This window comes from Eucalyptus grandis, chromosome 11 (assembly GCF_016545825.1).
Source record: "Eucalyptus grandis isolate ANBG69807.140 chromosome 11, ASM1654582v1, whole genome shotgun sequence".
NCBI classification, from domain to species: domain Eukaryota; kingdom Viridiplantae; phylum Streptophyta; class Magnoliopsida; order Myrtales; family Myrtaceae; genus Eucalyptus; species Eucalyptus grandis.
Genome location: NC_052622.1, coordinates 6,712,883 through 6,729,452, shown reverse-complemented (window position 1 = coordinate 6,729,452; position 16,570 = coordinate 6,712,883). Strand labels below are relative to the sequence as shown.

The window sequence follows — 16,570 nt, the reverse complement described above, 5'->3', positions numbered from 1 at the left end:
CTAGTAATAACCCAGTCTCATTATCTTCTTGGCCAACATACGTCCATTCATGTGAGGGCCATATACTCCATCATGTATTTCTTGCATTATTCGTGTGGCTTCAGCTGCATCCACACATCTTAGCAGGACTGAGTCATACGATCTTTTGTACAGATTTTCACCACTAACGAAAAACTTTGAAGCCATTTTCATTAGGTATTTTCGATCAGAGGGAGTGCTTTGTTCAGGGAACTCTTGCTTCTGGACGTATTTCATGATATCGTAATACCAGGGTTTCCCATCGGGTTCTTCAGTTATAGCCATGCAGTAGGCCTGTCTTGCCAGGACTTCAATTTTTAAAGGCTCTACTTCTAACCCTTTCGTTGCTTGCAACATAGATGATAGCGTTGCTAGTGCATCAGCGAACTGATTATGAATTCTAGGTAGGTATTCAAACGAGATGTCTTGGAATTTTCCCGCCAATTTTTCTAAGTAACCATGATAAGGCACAAGCTTGGCGTCTTTTGTATTCCATTCGCCCAACGTCTGGAGGATTATTAAAGTAGAATCGCCGAACACCTTTAGCTTTGTCACTCCCATTTCAATAGCCGCTTGCAGGCCGAGGATGCATGCTTCATACTCGGCTATATTGTTGGTGCATGGAAATATCAATTTTGCAGCCACCGGATAATGTTGTCCATTTGGGGATATCAAGAGCGCCCCAAAGGTGCCGGCTCCGACAAATTTACAGCTCCGTCGAAGAACATAGTCCATGTGTCTTCTTCTACCGCGAATATTCGATCGTCCGGGGGATTATCCTTGCGTACTCCTTTAGGATAGTCTGCTAACATATCAGCAATCACCCGTCCTTTAACTGATTTTTGCGACATCACTTGAATGTTGAATTCCGAGATCAGGATTTGCCATTTGGCCAATTTTCCTACCAATGCTGGGCGACTGAGCAAATACTTGATCGGATCACTTTCAGTTACGAGGAAAGTTTGGTAATGCAAGGTATACTGTCGGAGCCTATGCAACACCCATACTAATGTGGCGCATGTTTTTTCTGATTTGGAGTAGTTTTGTTCTGATGTAGTGAATTTTTGCTCAAATAGTAGATGGCTCGCTCCTTCTGGTCATGGGGCTCCTTTTGTGCCAGCATTGCACCTAAGGATTCACTTGTTGATGGTAAGGTAGAGAATTAAAGGGTGCCCCAGACCGGAGGTACTAGAATCGGGGTTTCATCAAGTACGCTTTAGGTCTTCAAATGCCGTCGGCAATCATCATCTCATTTAATTTGTGCATCCTTCCTGAGAAGTTTAAAGAATGGTTTTGCAGTTTCAGAAAGCTGGGAAATGAATCGGGCAATGTAATTTAATCTTCCCAGAAGGCTCCGGACTTCTTTTACAGTCGAAGGAGGAGGCATCTCAAATATCGCCTTGGTTTCGATGGATCTACTTGTATTCCTTCACAGGTTACAATGAATCCAAGTAATTTGCCAGAAGTTGCCCCAAACACACATTTTGCTTGATTCAAGCGCAACTTAAACTGGCGAAGTCGCTCAAATAGTTTCTCCAGGGTCTTCGCATGGTTCTCTCCATGTCTGGTTTTAGCGATCATGTCATCAACGTATACTTCAATTTCTTTGTGTATCAGGTCATGGAAAAGGGTGACCATGGCTCGCTAGTAAGTTGCTCCAGCATTTTTCAAGCCAAAAGGCATGCCCTTATAATGGAAAGTTCCCCATGGAGTAATGAACGCCTTTTTTTCCTTATCTTCCTCCTTCATCTTTATTTGGTTGTATCCCGAGAATCCATCCATAAAAGAGAACAGTTTGAATCCTGCCGTACTGTCCACCAGAACGTCTATGTGGGGTAATGGGAAATCATCTTTCGAGCTTGCCTTGTTCAAATCACGATAGTCGACACAAATACGTATTCGACCATCCTTCTTCTTTCGGCACAATGTTTGCTACCCAGCTGGGTATCGCGAGACTTCGAGGAAGCCCACTTCGAGGAGTTTCATTACCTCTTCTTCAATCTTTTTTGAGGTTCGGCTTGGTTCTTCTTAGCCACTTGCTTCTTGGGGACTATGTCGGGGTTGGTTGGCAAACTATGCTCCACGATCATTAGATCAAGGCACGGCATATCCGCGTATGACCATGCGAATATGTCTTGATACCTCTTTAGGAGGGCAATCAAGCTTGCAGCTTCTTCTTTAGGAAGGTTCGCGCCAATCTTTATCTCCCTTGGACCTTCTGTGCTGCCCAAATTGACGATGACGGTGTCTTCAGTGGTGGAAGGCCTTGTTTCTTCATGATGCTCCCAGTCTCGTTGAACTTCATCGGAACTATCAAAGTCATCATCTGAGCTATCAGAATTGCTATCATAGCTATCCACGACGTTGGTTTGGACCGCCCCCATACCCTTGCCTACCGCTAGATCATTCCTGTGTCATAGAGTAGATAGACTAAGAGGACAAATAAGGTTAGTAGTATGCATGCTCTTTTTTTTTGGAAATGTGATAAATTGTTCTTGAAGATTTAGGATAATGAAACATGAGGAGACCCGGGCCTCAGATTTCTTCTTTCATTTGACGGCTGGCTATCATCAACGGGCCGGTTTAGTATGTCTCCTCATGCCCTCAAAATGTTTTCAACTTTATTTATTAATAGACGGATTTACAGAGTGATTTCAAAAAATGGTTCCCCGGGTGGAACTGATGTTGAAAACAAAACAAGCCAGGCTCTTTAAAAAAGTATAGGCTCCCACGTAGGGGAGTATGTGAAGGAAATAAAAAGGATTATACTCGAGCGGGTTTGCGCCCATTTCCCCCGGCGGTCCTTCATTGATAGCGCCCACGAAGAAGTCTTCATACCAGTTGCTAGCCACGTCTCCCGTGCTTGCGGCTTTGCGCAGATTCAGATCATCCATGCCTTCCCATCCATCAGAACGATGTGGTGATGATGATAATAGAAACTTTGGGGGATTGAATAATTGACATAGTAGTCAAATTTACCACTTGGCTGACCCAAAGTGTCCATGATCATCTCTCCTCTACGTGCTTCCTTAGCATGCTCAGGGAACATGGTATGAGTGCTGGGTACCACGAGGAGGTGATCTTTGCCAAAACACAGCCACGGAGAGCGGAACGTGAATACCCCAGCATCTAAAAGATCCCGAACGTTGTCTTTCAGGATGGTACAGCCATCTAACGAGTGTCCTAATTCCCCTGAATGATAATCACATTGCTTGGATGGATCATAATCAAGGAAGTACTCGGGAGTAGGATGACTCAGTTCCCTGGTGATTAGCCCTTGCTCTAGGAGGATGGGAAAAATGATGGCCATCGATTTAGGAAGAGGCGAATACCGCCTCATGCTTTTGAGGACCGAGATAGCCGGACCCCTTGCCGATCGCATCGGTAGGGTCTTCTCTCGAATCCTCACTATGACGAGAGCGGAATGTGCTGGTAGCTTGAGTGAAGTTTTCCGTCAAGTGGTGTACTGTCTCGCGTAGTTCATCAACTTGGCGTTGAAGCTGGATGAATGAGAAGTTATCGCCTGTTCCTTCTAACTGCTCCTTCTCAATAGCACATATAGAAATGTCTCCAAATATGGTGGTCATGTCATCCGGCTCCTCTTTCTTTGAGGGCCAAGTTGTGCCCTCCTGGATTACGGGCAAGTTTGAGCTCTCGAGGTTGAACCAATTTGGAGTATTCCCTCCTCTTCACGCATCATCCGGGCTGGGCTCGGGAAAGTTTCCTCGAGACGGGGGTATAAAAGGCCGACTTTTTTCTTTGCTTTTCTATCCGGGAGGTATCCTAAACCGACAGTGTAGGGTCTCCTCAAGGCTTCAATAGGTTGACGGATGCCCTGGCCTTCCTTACCAAGCCCTTGTCCTGGAATGAAACCGTGTCCAACCATGATTTTTCCTACCATGATCGCAACACTTGATACTTCGGGGACGAGGGGCAAGGTCCCTCGAGTTTCGTGTACAGTAGACACGAGCTTGAATGATTGATAGCTGGCTTCATTCTTGTCACCCGGCTCAACATAAGGAATGGCTGTCTCATGGTAGATACGGTGGTCTTCTTCTCCTCGGACCGTTATTAGTTTTCCTCCAACCACGAACTTCACACTTTGGTGGAGGCTTGAAGGTACCGCTCCCGCGACGTGGATCCACGGGCGCCCTAAGAGGAAATTGAACGCAGTGGAAATATCCATCACGGAACAAAATTTTAAATACGGTTGGGCCAATTTGAACGTCGAGCTCGATCTCTCCCACCGTTTCCTTCTTTGTTCCATCGAATGCTCGAACAGAAGTCTTGGGTACCTGGATCCGTGATCTATCTATTTGAAGGTGACAGAGTGTCGCTAGTGGACATATGTTAAGAGCAGATCCGTTCTCAATCAGCACTCGGGCGACGTGAGATGCATTGCATTTGACTGATATGTAGAGGCCTTTGGTGTGTCCTCTACCCTCCTCAGGGATTTCTTCATCGAGAATGCCATTTGATCTTTCGAAGAATGGTGCCGACAAATTCCTCGAGTTTGTCATGCTCAATCGTTTGTGGACATGTACCTCACTTAATACCTTCATGAGGGATTTTTGATGTTTGATGATGTTTGAAGCAACTCCAGAGAGATTTGTGCTGGTGATTTTCGTAATGTTCCACCACATTGTATTCGCTGGCCTTAACTACGGCCAAAACTCCCCGGCTTCTTCGTCGGTGACGGGCTTAGCAGGATCGCGCATTCGCTTGAGCATAGGTTCGCCGGATCTCGTGACTAAACCCACATCAAGGTCATAGGACCATGGTACCGCATTATTACATTCATATTTGTAAGGCTGGGGGATTTCAATGACTATAGCTGCTTCCTCTATCGATGCTTTAACTATGGCTCCTCTTCCTTCAGATACATCCTCAGGTGGGGTGGAGTTCTTCTTCTCTTTTTTGGCATTCAGCGCGGCACATTCCTCATCCCAGTTGATGAGGACTTGTGATATAGTGGAAACTATGCTAGTGCGATCAACTTGCACGATTATTCCAGCCTCTATCATCCTTGATACCTTTTCTTCCATTGTCGCCAAAGGTGGTATTTGGTCATCTGAATAATACCCGGCTTCTACTAGCCCTCGGTAGATGTCAACAGTATGTGCATTGACATTTTTTATTTGACTGGCTTCAGAACCAAATATCGCATTTAGTTTGTCAGCATGATCAGGGAGCGGATTGCTTTGGACATTTGGTTTCGTCGTCTGGAATGAGAAGGCTTTAGTATCCAGCAGGTTCTGGATCCGATGTTTAAGGATGAAGCAATCATCGCTGAATGGCCTACTTCTCCCATGTGATAATCGCATTTTTTGGACGGGTCATAGCTGGAGAAGCTTTCAGCATTGGGTCGTTTTGGCTCAATTGAGAGGAGATTCTTGCTCCGGAGGATTGCCAAAACCTGGGAAGGAGATCCAGGCAGCGGAGTGAATTGTCTTCGATTGTTGTAGCGTTGAGGCTGACGGCTATTGGTCTGTTGTTGGCCTGCGCTTGTCTAAACGGTGGGGAGGTGACCGGCACTCGCAGTGTAGGTGGCATTGACATCGATCAGGGGCTCTTTATCCTTTTTCATGCCGAACCTTCTGCTGACAGGTACAAGCTCGGTGAACCAACCATCCCTTAATCCTATCTCTATCTGCTCTCCCACTGGAATGAGTTGATTGAATGATTCAGCGATCGTAGTCACCATCCGGTTGCGGTATTCATAGGGGAGGGTTTTGATGAACATTTTTCTCAATTCAAAGTCAGTTGGCTCGGGGCTAATCTGGGCGGCGAGATTCCTCCACCTAATAGCATATTCTTTGAAAGATTATTGTTTTTTCTTTTCCGTGCGATCGAGGTCATCACGAGAAGGGGTAATATCCATTATGAACTTGTACTGCTTGAGGAATGCTTCACTTGCTTCACTCCATGTTTCGATGAGGTTTATGTTTTTCTTGATGTACCACCTCAAGGCGAGACCTACCAAGCTTGATTGGAACAACTGGATCATTAAAGGCACATTACTAACGTACTGGGTCATTCGAACCAAGTACATTTGCAAGTGAGCCCTTGGGCAGGTCGTGCCATCGTACTTCTCAAATTCAGGCATCTTAAACTTTTCGGGCATTTTGACTTTGGAGTAGATAGAGAGGTCTGTCGGAGTAGGATCTTGCGGGCCTTGCGGTTGCTTTAGCCTTTCTTCTAGCTTCTCCAGACGCTTATCATGCTCAGTTTTAGATGAAATGGTAGGTTTTACTTTCTCAACTATGATTTGGTGCGCGTCATCCTCCAATTCGGGCATGCTATCATCGGTTTCTTTTCCCTGCTCTCCTCGGGTGGATGATTGCGGTAATACTACTTCAATTGAGGCCGGGGTAGGGGCCAATTTGCCCTGGATGGAATCTATTTGCTTTGAGAGTTGTTGAAACACATTGAAGACTGCTTCATTTCTTTTCCATAATCTCGACACGGCTTGGTACATTTTCTTCAGCCATCCAAGCTTTTGGATTTGGTGAATATGGCTATGTTGTGATTACCTGTCAACACAGGAAATGGAGAAAACGTAAATAAAGGAAACACATGGAACACTGGCTCATGGCAAGGGCCGAGTCATTCTTATTTATTAACAAGAGATTTATACAATGCCAAAAGGATTTTTGACACAAGTCAGGACGGCCCTAGACATTCACATTAAAATATTCACATAAAAAAGCCACGACACCCATTTTTATATGTGATGGGAAGTCTCGATCTTGCGACGCCGTTTGCTCTTTTGAGATAACTTTGATATGCGCCTCTTGCTGGTCTTCAAACTTTCTTCAAGAGACTTGATCCTTTCTTGCTTGGTAAGTTGGCTACTTACATCAGGGATTACCGGCCGCAACTCCTCAGGAATCCCATGGTTGAGGATGTAAAAGGTGGATGCATGATGGGCTTTTTCCTATCCCTTCAATCTTCTGGGTACAATAATCCTCTCTGGGTGACATCTATCCCATGCATTCTGAATTATGTTGATTTCCTCTAAGTAGTCATAACCGGTGGGGTTGAAAGAAACTCGAAATAGTCCTGTCTTGAGTGGTGGTGGGACTTCTTGAAGGATTCTCATCTTGGCGAGCCACCTATATGGATAGTATGAGGTAGCTCCGGAGAGACCCAGCAGTGGGATGGGATCATAATAATCAAGCGCAAAACGTGCCTCGCCCGCAAGGAACCACTTAGTTCGCCATATGAATGTCTCGGGAGCGAGTTTTTTAATAAGTCAATCCATCGAGAATATTCTTCATCTAGAGAATATTTCTCCAAGCTTTGGAACTTTTGGAGTGGGTGCTTGGACTTATTAATTTCAAATATTTGCATGAGGTGCCCAAATCCTTTGATATAGGAAAAGAACCACATCTGTAAAATTTCTGGGGCAGCTCTCATGATCTTTTCTTTTTTATCTTTGAAACGGTTAAGGGATAAAAATGTTTCGGCCAAAACCATGTTTACATATCCTGCTCCGAAAATGATTTGATTTATTACCTCCGCGATTGAAGGATTTATGGCATTCTTTCTATAGGGGAAGACAATAAATCCAAAGAACGCCAAAAGGAAGATCTTGGTTTTTTGGGACATCGACTGTTTTTCAAAGCATTCGGTTAAGGATGATAGTGGGAAAGCATTGTTGTTGTTTCTAACAATTTCTCTTACTGAATGATCTTTTAAAAACGTGATAGACTCGACTATGGGGTCGATGCCGATTAGTGGCTTAGCAAGTTCCGCTCCTGTGGGCATTCCTATGGTGAGACCGTATTCCTCCAAAGTGGGGGTCAGTTCAAATTTGCTAAACACGAAGGTGGATGTTTCCGGACACCAAAAATGTGGCAGGGCTTGCATGACCCCAGAGTGAATATTGATTTGGAGTAATGGGAGGAGATGACCAATCCTCATGTTGACACGCTCTTGGCCAAGCTGATCTAATTGATTCCACCACCTGAGGAGTTCTTTCTTTGGAGCATGAATGAACTTGATATCGATTCTTCCCATCGCATTTAAAAAAGGGGCTAAACAACTTGACCCTATGCTGCCATGAGCCAGAAGAGACTAAGTAAAAGTAAATAAATTACTTTGCTTTTAAATAAGATGGCAAGCACAGAGACATACAGATGGAATGTACGGCTCGATTTCTAACTCAGAAGGCTTAGTGAGGTTAAAAGGATATCCGCCCGTCGCAGTCTCGCGTTAGCAGCATACCCTCCTAACCTCGGCTAAGAAATTCAGGGAAAAGAAAGGCAACCTCTACATCGCAGTCTCGCGTTCGAGGTCGTATCTTTCTTAACACCATCCTAGAAATCCTATGGCGGCCTGTGTCGGCGGCCGGGTTGTGTGTGTGTGTGTCATGTGTAGTGTTTAAAACAAGAAAGCATGCACAATGTTTATAATCACAAAAACATTTTATTTTAACAGAATAAAAAAATTTTAAGCTATTACCTTGCATTAAAAAAAAAAAAAAAAAAAACCAAGTCAGCAAAGCATTTAAACAAAGATAAAATGACCTAAGTCCTCAATTGTCCCCAGCGGAGTCGTCAAGCTATCGCGACCTCTTTTTTTTCGACGCCCGCAATTGGGTCGAGCGCCTAAGGAGGCTAATGGCTCGGCTGAAATTATTAAGCCCGGACTCTCCCAAGTCCACCAATTCACGACTTAATGGTTCAAGTTTTTAACCCGTAAATCAATTTTTAAAATGGAGTCGCCACTAATCGATTTGGGGTGGGTTGATTAGAAATCCAAGTGAAGTATCGGGAGAAACACTCACTTGCAAAGCGAGAAATTAGGATCGGGGACTTGATTACACTAGTTAATCACTAATGCCCTTTCGGTACCTAATCTTGTTTAAACCTTGAGGTTTTTTGGATATTCGAGGGATTTTCCATGCATTTTCAGGAGGAAAACATTTTTGAGTCTTTTCTAATTTTTGGACATAAAAGGGATTTTTTTGGATTTTTTGGTATTTTTCCAAAAAAATACAAGTCTTTTGGCTTTTTCTGAATTTTTTGGCCTTTTCATGAATTTTTGGCTTTTTTGGAAAATATGAAATTTTTTGATTTTTTTGATTTTTCGGAAAATAAAGTATTTTTTAATATTTTTCAAAATATTTTCGGAAAATAAATTATTTTTGATTTTTCTCGATTTTTTTAGAAAATAAAACATTTTTCAACATTTTTAAATATTTTTTGATTTTTTGGAAATTAAAACATTTTTGATTTTTTAAATAAATTATTTATTTATTATTTATTAGAATATTATTTTATATTAAAATAATAAAACAAAACCAACTCGGGTCGGATCCGCAGTTGGGTTCGACTCGGGCCAGCCCGAGCGCAGACGGGGAAAAGTGGCTACGCGGGCCCGACTTTTTTTTTTTTTTTTTTTTAAAAAACAAAACGACGCCGTGGCCGGGCGTTTAGGGACGCCCGGCCCGGCCCGGCGACCCGGATCCACCACTCACTCCATGACCCGGTTCGCTGACCCGCTCCCCCCAGCGAAACCCTACCCGTATCCGACCCGGATTTTGACCCGACTCGCGGCCGCCCCCTTGAAACCCTACCCGGCTCGCAGCCCGAGTCCGATCCGACGACCCGAGGCCGCGACCCGAAAAATCTAGAACCCTAGGGTTCTCGATTCGCGGCGCCGGAGAGGGGAAGGTTGAGGTGCTGCGGCGGCGGCGGCGGCGACGATGGCGGCGACAAAGGCGGCGACAACGCTTGGACTACGGGAAGAGGCGATGGCGACAGAGGCAACGGTGACAACGACGACCCCTTTTTACTGCGGTGGCCTATGGCGGTAATGACAAGACAGCGACGGCAATGATGCCGGATCGGCTGAAGGCGGCAACGGCGAAGGCGAGCAACGGCAACAAAGGCAGAGACGGACTGACGTCGACAACCGCGGCGAACGACGACGGCAACGTTGGCTCCTGGACGGTCAGATCTGGCCGAACCCGCGCCGGATTATCCTCCCTCTCCCTCGGGCTCGCTCGGCGAACTCCCCAAAGTCTCTCGGGGACCCCTCCGAGCTCACCACACCACGGCCGACCCTACGCTCGAACTCCCCGAAGTCTCTCAGGGGACCTCGAGCTTCGACCGACCTCTCTCCCTCTCGGACCTCTCTATGCGTGTCTCTGTTTTCGGTCTCCGGCCGACCTTGGATCTCGGCGTGCTTGTCCTCGGCCCCCCTTCTGAAGTCTCTCAGTGGGAGGTTTCGAGGATCTGCAGCTTTCGATCCTTTCCCGGCCCCCCTTCGTCGATGGTGGCCCCCCTCTATTTATAGGAGCGGGAGCGGCCGGTCGGCGAGGCTTCGACCCGCCGGTCGGACGCCGTCCCATCCGCCATCATCACCTCCTCCGATCACGTCCCGTCAACGCCAACTGCTCCTCTGCTCCGCACGCGACCGACGTCCGCTCAAGCTTCTCCGGCGTCGCACCTACCCGCGCTTGCTCCTCAGTGGCGTGAGGAAGAAGACGACGCAGAGGGGGCCGGGCTTGAGGCGACGATGGGCCGAGGGCCCACGTGGAGGCTGCTTCTCTTCTTTTCTGCTTCTTTCTTTTTTTTTCTTTTTTTTTTTGTTATTTATTATCCGAAAAAGATAAAAAATAAAGTAAAACCTAATTAATTAGTAGTAAATTTTAGGCGTCAACACCCCGCTACGCATCCGTCGTTAGTCCCTGGTGTGAAGGCTTCGTCGATGTTGATTTTCACCCATCCTGGGTCCGGCGGTCACCACCTTGCAGGTTTTGCGTTATTTCTCTCGGTATTTTGCTGCTGTGATGGAGTTTGATCAGTATTTTGCTGCTAAGATGGAGTTTGATCTATTGATTTTTGCTGTGATGTGAGCAAATCAACCACTACACCCTGAGGATTTGGCTTCCTTGCTTGGAAAACTGCTGCAATCCTCTTTTCCAGATGAGCCAGAGGGCTTCGGCAACTATTTCGGGTTGGGGAGCTTGAGACAGGTGGCTTTTATATTCCATAAACCAGCAATCTATGCTTCTTAATTCTATACTTTGTATTTGAATCTAGAGGAGGGGATTTGACCATATTTCATGGGTCTAGGGGCAAAGTAAGAACAAATGTTCTGCTAATTCGGGAGACGCTTTGCATAGGGGACACCATGGCTCGGGTAAGACTCTTCTTTTGGCTAGATTCGCTTTAGTAGGAAGGGCATTTTGACATAAATTCCACATAAACACTTTAACTTTGGGGAGGGTGCGTAGACTCCATATTTTGCTCCACAGTTCTTTGGGTTTTTGATATGAAGATGAGGGTGATGTGTGGGCCGAGTGGTCTTCTAAACTTTTGAGTTGATTATACCCACTTCTTACTGAATAATTGCCTAATTTAGTCGCCATCCAAATGCATTTATCTGCCCTTCTGTCTGATGGTAAGGGGATGGCCAAAATTTCACTTACAATTTTGTCTTCGAACAAGTTTTGAAGGCTTTCTTCCTTCCATGTTGAACTGTTCGTGTCTATGAGCTCGGCTACCATCAAGGGGTCGTCTCGATTAGCTGGGCTAGGGATTGTGCCTTGCACCATTACCTACTGCCCATAGTGCTGAGCCTGAAATAGCATCTCTACCACTTAGTAGACTTTTCCATTCCTATGATGATCGATATCCTGTCTTGGCATGATAGAAACATGTAGAAGGGAAATAGAGTCCCTTGAATAGTTTACTCTATAAAAATGTAGGGTTTTCTATCGATCGCCAAGCCTGTCTTCCTAGCATTGCTTTATTGAATGTGATTAGATCTCTAAAACCCATTCCTCCCTGATCCTTCCTCATCTTCAGCACATTCCAACTTTTCCAATAAATTCCAGCCTTGGATTCAGGGTTCTTCCACCAAAAGGACTTACTATAAGAACACTATCGCGACCCTCCCAAACTAGGATTTGGAGAAGCGACTTTAGCGAATTATTGAGCATGAACTAGCATCTCCTCCACTCAAGGTTTGCGATCTCATTCAGCATAAGTTTCTCCATACCCTTACCGTGTGCGATGTTAAAAAATTCAAATTCAATTGATCTAAAGACAGGATTCTATTCTATAAGGGACCCGTGAAAATACGCTCTACTTCTTATGAACTAGAACTCCTAAATTTAGAGACTTGCTTATACAAATTAATTAATTAGTGCTCTTTCAATACCTAAACTAAATTTGTTTATCTAAAAAGTGGTTCATGCGATTCCGTCGAAATGTAAAATCCTAAGGTTCTTTTTACCAAGTGTTCATGCATGGATATTCAATTTAAGTCACTCCTAAAGTGTATCCTAATTGTTGAACAAAACTGAAAATTCAAAACATGAATGCCATATGAGGAATTCAAAACAACACATCAGAGATATAATGAAAGATAAAAGTGGATTTTAAAAAGTAAACTCTATAACATGACTTGTTATAAGCTTGGGACTTGATCCCATGAGCTAAAATGAAAACCACACGTCAATCTAATGCGATAATACAACAGTGTGAGTTGGGTTAAAGGGTGTTCTTGCGGGCTGCACAAATCGGACCAAGACCGAATTGAGCCTTTGTTCTTTTTACTCTTTATTCATTTATTTATCTCTACATAAATGTACGCCCTAGTCTTGTCAACTAAAATTTAGCATCAACAACGAGCACATCCAATCCATATATTATATGTCACGAGAAAAGAACTAGCGATGATTGTTTGATTATGAACACATCCAGTACATGACATTTCTGTCATGGCAATTTCCTAACTATTCCGAGCACTGTGACTTCGGCTTCAATGACACATGAATCATCCATCAAGCATTTCCCAACCGTTGTCAGCGGCATGAAAGTAGGCCAACCCCAGTTCGTGGCGGAGCTACTCAACCATACAATAGCACAAGCTGCAAAATGGCAAGGACAAGAGCAAGAGTGCAGAAAATTACAGTCTGGAAACATTAAGAGATTTCAGCGGTTTCTAATTATACGGACTACATGAACAAACAAAATTCTCAACTCATTACGGGTGCAATTTATTTAGTGGTGTGCTGTCGCGAGAGCAAAGCTCATCGTGCGGTTGACATTGTGAATCACTCTGGACTTTCTGTTTTCGCTACTAATTACAATGGCCTTGAAATGGACCGCTCATCCCACTCCTGAGAACAAACACTTACCGTGCTGACGTATGATGTTGTTTTGGTCTTTTAATCGTAAGATGAATCTGACGTTCATTTTCTGCCCAGAAGCCAGATTGTTCGCATCAACTAGAACGAGAAACATCGAAAGGCTTTGGCCTCTGTTAGCCAAATTACCCCTCGGGAACAGCCACACCTTCCTGGGGAAGAAAATGAAAAAGTAGTAGCAATAGAAAGGAAAAAAGTAAATATGCGCAAGAGCAAGAGTTGTCATTGAAAGGAAGTTTGTAATTTGAAGTTACCATTTATGGTCTCCAGCAGTGAACACATCAGAGAAAGATTCATCGCCCAGGCTCGACAGCCTCGATATCCTCCATTCGTGAGTGTATGATGCGCTCTCTTTCAGCATCAAACATTCGCCAACTCCTGAGCTCTTGATGACGAAAACCTCCACTCCGAAGACACAGGTGTCATCCACGAGGTACCCATTCGATGGGTTGGTGAAAGTTTTCAGAGGCATGTATCTCGGAACTCCCCATTCGGTTTTCAACGCGTGATACCTTGCGACTCTCCCTTCATTTCACAAGCCAAGTAGTGTTCAGAAGGTGACAATATCTTTGCTTTTCGGGCTGCTGTTACAGATCTTTTACCTTGTACAGTGAAGTATCTATCGCAGGTTTGATCATACACGGAGAGCCTGACGACCGCGTGGATCTCCCAACCAAGTTGAAAAGGACGGATCTCCGAACCAAGTTGAAAAGGACTCCTCCCAGATACCGCCAAATATACCGACACGTGATCTTCTCCGTTTCGGCTCTTGTCTCCATTGGGATAGAGGATTAGTTTCCTGCAGAATCAAGAGCTCCCCGATCATGGAATGTACACGAAAAGTCTCCCGTCGTCAATTGGCCATAATTATTCTTAGGATCTTTGAAGTATTTCAAATTCAGATTACTGAAGCGACATATAACCTCACAACGATGTCTTTATCTTAGAAAAAAAAGTTACCTTATTTTGGATGATATACGAAACTACAAAGGGTCCAAACACCAGACTCTTAGCAGTAACAGAAATTAATGCCTGTAAAGTATATAAACCATCCTCTGGAAGAAAGGCCCAAACTTGGGGCATAGCCATAGGATTCTATAGTATGTTCATTCTCTTCAAAAGTTAGTTGACCGATGTTTTTCGGCCACCTGACGTTAAACCAGCGTATATAGTTCTTTTATGCCTTCGAATGTGAGAGCGTGAGGTGGAGAACGGAAAGAACAGAAACGAACCATTTATATCCTCCTGCTACGAACTCGCCAGATTCATACTTCTCCATGTTTTTCTTCGTGAACAAAGAGAAAGACTTAATCTTGAGCACAAAATGTGCTGGCACAACATCTCTAAGCTCTGTCGACAATACTGCATTGAAAAAAAAAAAAAAAAACAGAAGAAACCGATCAACCGACAAGTTCTTACTTTAATCCCTAGTGCAAATTATACCCGAGACTCCAAGTTATTCATGTAACAATTGGAAAATCCTAGTACATCGACAATCTTTTTACCACCAGCAAGAGAGAGACTCATGCAGCACATGAACTATATTGTTTTACTTGGGAGAAAATTCCACTTGTTTATTATCATTTGTTGTTTCTGGGAGAAACTCAAGGAGGGAAACGGTACCATCATGTTCGTCGCCCACTTTAGCAGCATTTGAATCCGTTGCTTCTTTCTTTCTCTTTGACATCGTGTGATTCTTCTTGTTGCTACAGCACAGATGATGCTTGATGGCTCCGAAGGTCTTTGGTGGAGTGAGAGATATGGAAGAAAAAAGACTGCTTTTTTAGGGTTCCCAAGATTCAGTCGCTTCGTTCCGAGAAAATCATCAAGAAAGTTGACCGCTCAAAATCTCCCAAATTTGCCACCTTCCCATTGGATCGTAATCCTGACTTTTTGAAAAGTTACGGATTCTTTCCTCGATTTTAGGCATGATTGCACAATCTTTCTTAAATTTTGAAACCGCCTCGTCAACTCCAACTTTAATTGCATTCGCTGATTTTTTATTTTATTTTATTTACATAATTATTAAGAGTGCAAATAACAAAATTTCTGTAACCGAAATTAATTTCTCGCCAAAAATTTTGAAGACTTCTGATTTCTTTTTCAAATCTATTTCTAGAATATAAATCTGTTCCAAAAATTGAAAAAATCAAATTGCGTTACCAAACGGATTTATATTTCAAAACAGTTTTTGGGAACAGAGAAACAGAGAAATATGGAAGTAAAAATAATTATCTCGTTTTTCTTATCAAAATAATTTTGCTGCATTGTTTTACCTCCATTGACAGCGTGTCCGCCCCCCTCCCCACCCTCTTAAATTATATTAATGATGTTATAGAAGTGTTCCCAAAAGTGCCATAACCCAAAATTGTCAAAGTTAAGAAAGATAATATTTACTTTTTAACAGTCTATCGTGAAACATTGTTAAAGTTCAAACTTTACAAGGAATTTTGAGCGATTATCCCAAAAAAATATTTAAATTGGTACTTTTAGTTAAAGAGATGACATTTTGAATGAAGCCTTTTCAAGTTTTGCAATTTTACTGATTCAAAATTGGGGATCAGACGTATTCATAATTTTTTCCTTAGCGGGGCCACATATGATGGATGATTACAAAGAAATCTTGAAAATTTGTTTTAGGAATAAAACGTCAAAAGTCCAATGAAAAGCAATATTTTGTTTATCTATGGCATGTATAATTTAGAATATTTTATTTCTTTTTTCGATAAGGCAGTTTGCCCATAATATGACTTATTTATAGTTTATTAAATATTTAACAAGGCAAAATCCAATTTGAAGGACAAATAGTATAGTGTCATTTTTAAGGAATTCAAATCACATATTTTAGTATAAGTCGAGTGCAGACAAGAGGCCCCACGACCCAACATTTATTCTTCGTGTGAAGTCATTGGAATTGTCTTATAAGTCTCCATTTATTTGATGATCGAACCACCCCACTTGTTGTAACCTTTGGCTTGATCATCAATTCAATCCATTACCTTCTTCTTCTTCTTCTTCTTCTTCTTCTTTTTGGTTTTTTGAAATTCGTTGCAATGTTATCCTTCTATTAATTGTGGCACCACGTCTTTTGATTTTTATTGATATGGACCGCGATTCTTTTGGAACATCTTGGTCTCGTATGAAACAAATCTATAAGCAAACGCCAAAGATATCATTCCTACAGAAACTTAACAGATTTAAGAAATTTAAGTTATGATATCTAATCTCTAGCAAAAAATTTAAGTTATGATATCTAATCTCTAGCAAAAAAATATTTTAGACTAGCAGGATTGTTCTACCAAACTTGAGAAATTTGCTATCTTCCATTCACGTGTCCGTGAGAATGTACCCTTAATTAGTGTTAGACATTCACCTATGCCGAAG

General features: G+C 43.2%; 3 protein-coding genes across 3 annotated transcripts; all 3 read right to left on the bottom strand.

The window, feature by feature from the left end:
• Positions 1-579, bottom strand: LOC120289676. Its single transcript, XM_039304991.1, has one exon. The coding sequence runs from the start codon at positions 577-579 to the stop codon at positions 1-3; it is 579 nt and encodes a 192-aa protein (XP_039160925.1).
• Positions 580-5,527: 4,948 nt separating this feature from the next.
• Positions 5,528-6,316, bottom strand: LOC120289675. The gene is made up of 2 exons (XM_039304990.1): positions 5,979-6,316; positions 5,528-5,819 (listed from the first exon to the last, which is right to left on the bottom strand). The coding sequence occupies exons 1-2, from the start codon at positions 6,314-6,316 to the stop codon at positions 5,528-5,530; spliced, it is 630 nt and encodes a 209-aa protein (XP_039160924.1).
• Positions 6,317-12,701: 6,385 nt separating this feature from the next.
• Positions 12,702-13,721, bottom strand: LOC104424648 (MATH domain and coiled-coil domain-containing protein At3g58200). Its single transcript, XM_039304166.1, has 3 exons — positions 13,441-13,721; positions 13,178-13,338; positions 12,702-12,907 (listed from the first exon to the last, which is right to left on the bottom strand). The coding sequence occupies exons 1-3, from the start codon at positions 13,656-13,658 to the stop codon at positions 12,756-12,758; spliced, it is 531 nt and encodes a 176-aa protein (XP_039160100.1). The 5' UTR covers positions 13,659-13,721; the 3' UTR covers positions 12,702-12,755.
• Positions 13,722-16,570: the final 2,849 nt, after the last annotated feature.

Coding starts and splice junctions, on each gene's coding strand:
- LOC120289676 (XM_039304991.1), bottom strand. CDS start 579: ATGGGAGTGACAAAGCTAAAGGTGTTCGGCGATTCTACTTTAATAATC.
- LOC120289675 (XM_039304990.1), bottom strand. CDS start 6,316: ATGCCCGAATTGGAGGATGACGCGCACCAAATCATAGTTGAGAAAGTA. Junction 5,820..5,978: donor GTAGGTCTCGCCTTGAGGTG/GTACATCAAGAA, acceptor ATATGCTATTAG/GTGGAGGAATCTCGCCGCCC.
- LOC104424648 (XM_039304166.1), bottom strand. CDS start 13,658: ATGCCTCTGAAAACTTTCACCAACCCATCGAATGGGTACCTCGTGGAT. Junction 13,339..13,440: donor ACTGCTGGAGACCATAAATG/GTAACTTCAAAT, acceptor TTTCTTCCCCAG/GAAGGTGTGGCTGTTCCCGA. Junction 12,908..13,177: donor CAACATCATACGTCAGCACG/GTAAGTGTTTGT, acceptor GCCATTTTGCAG/CTTGTGCTATTGTATGGTTG.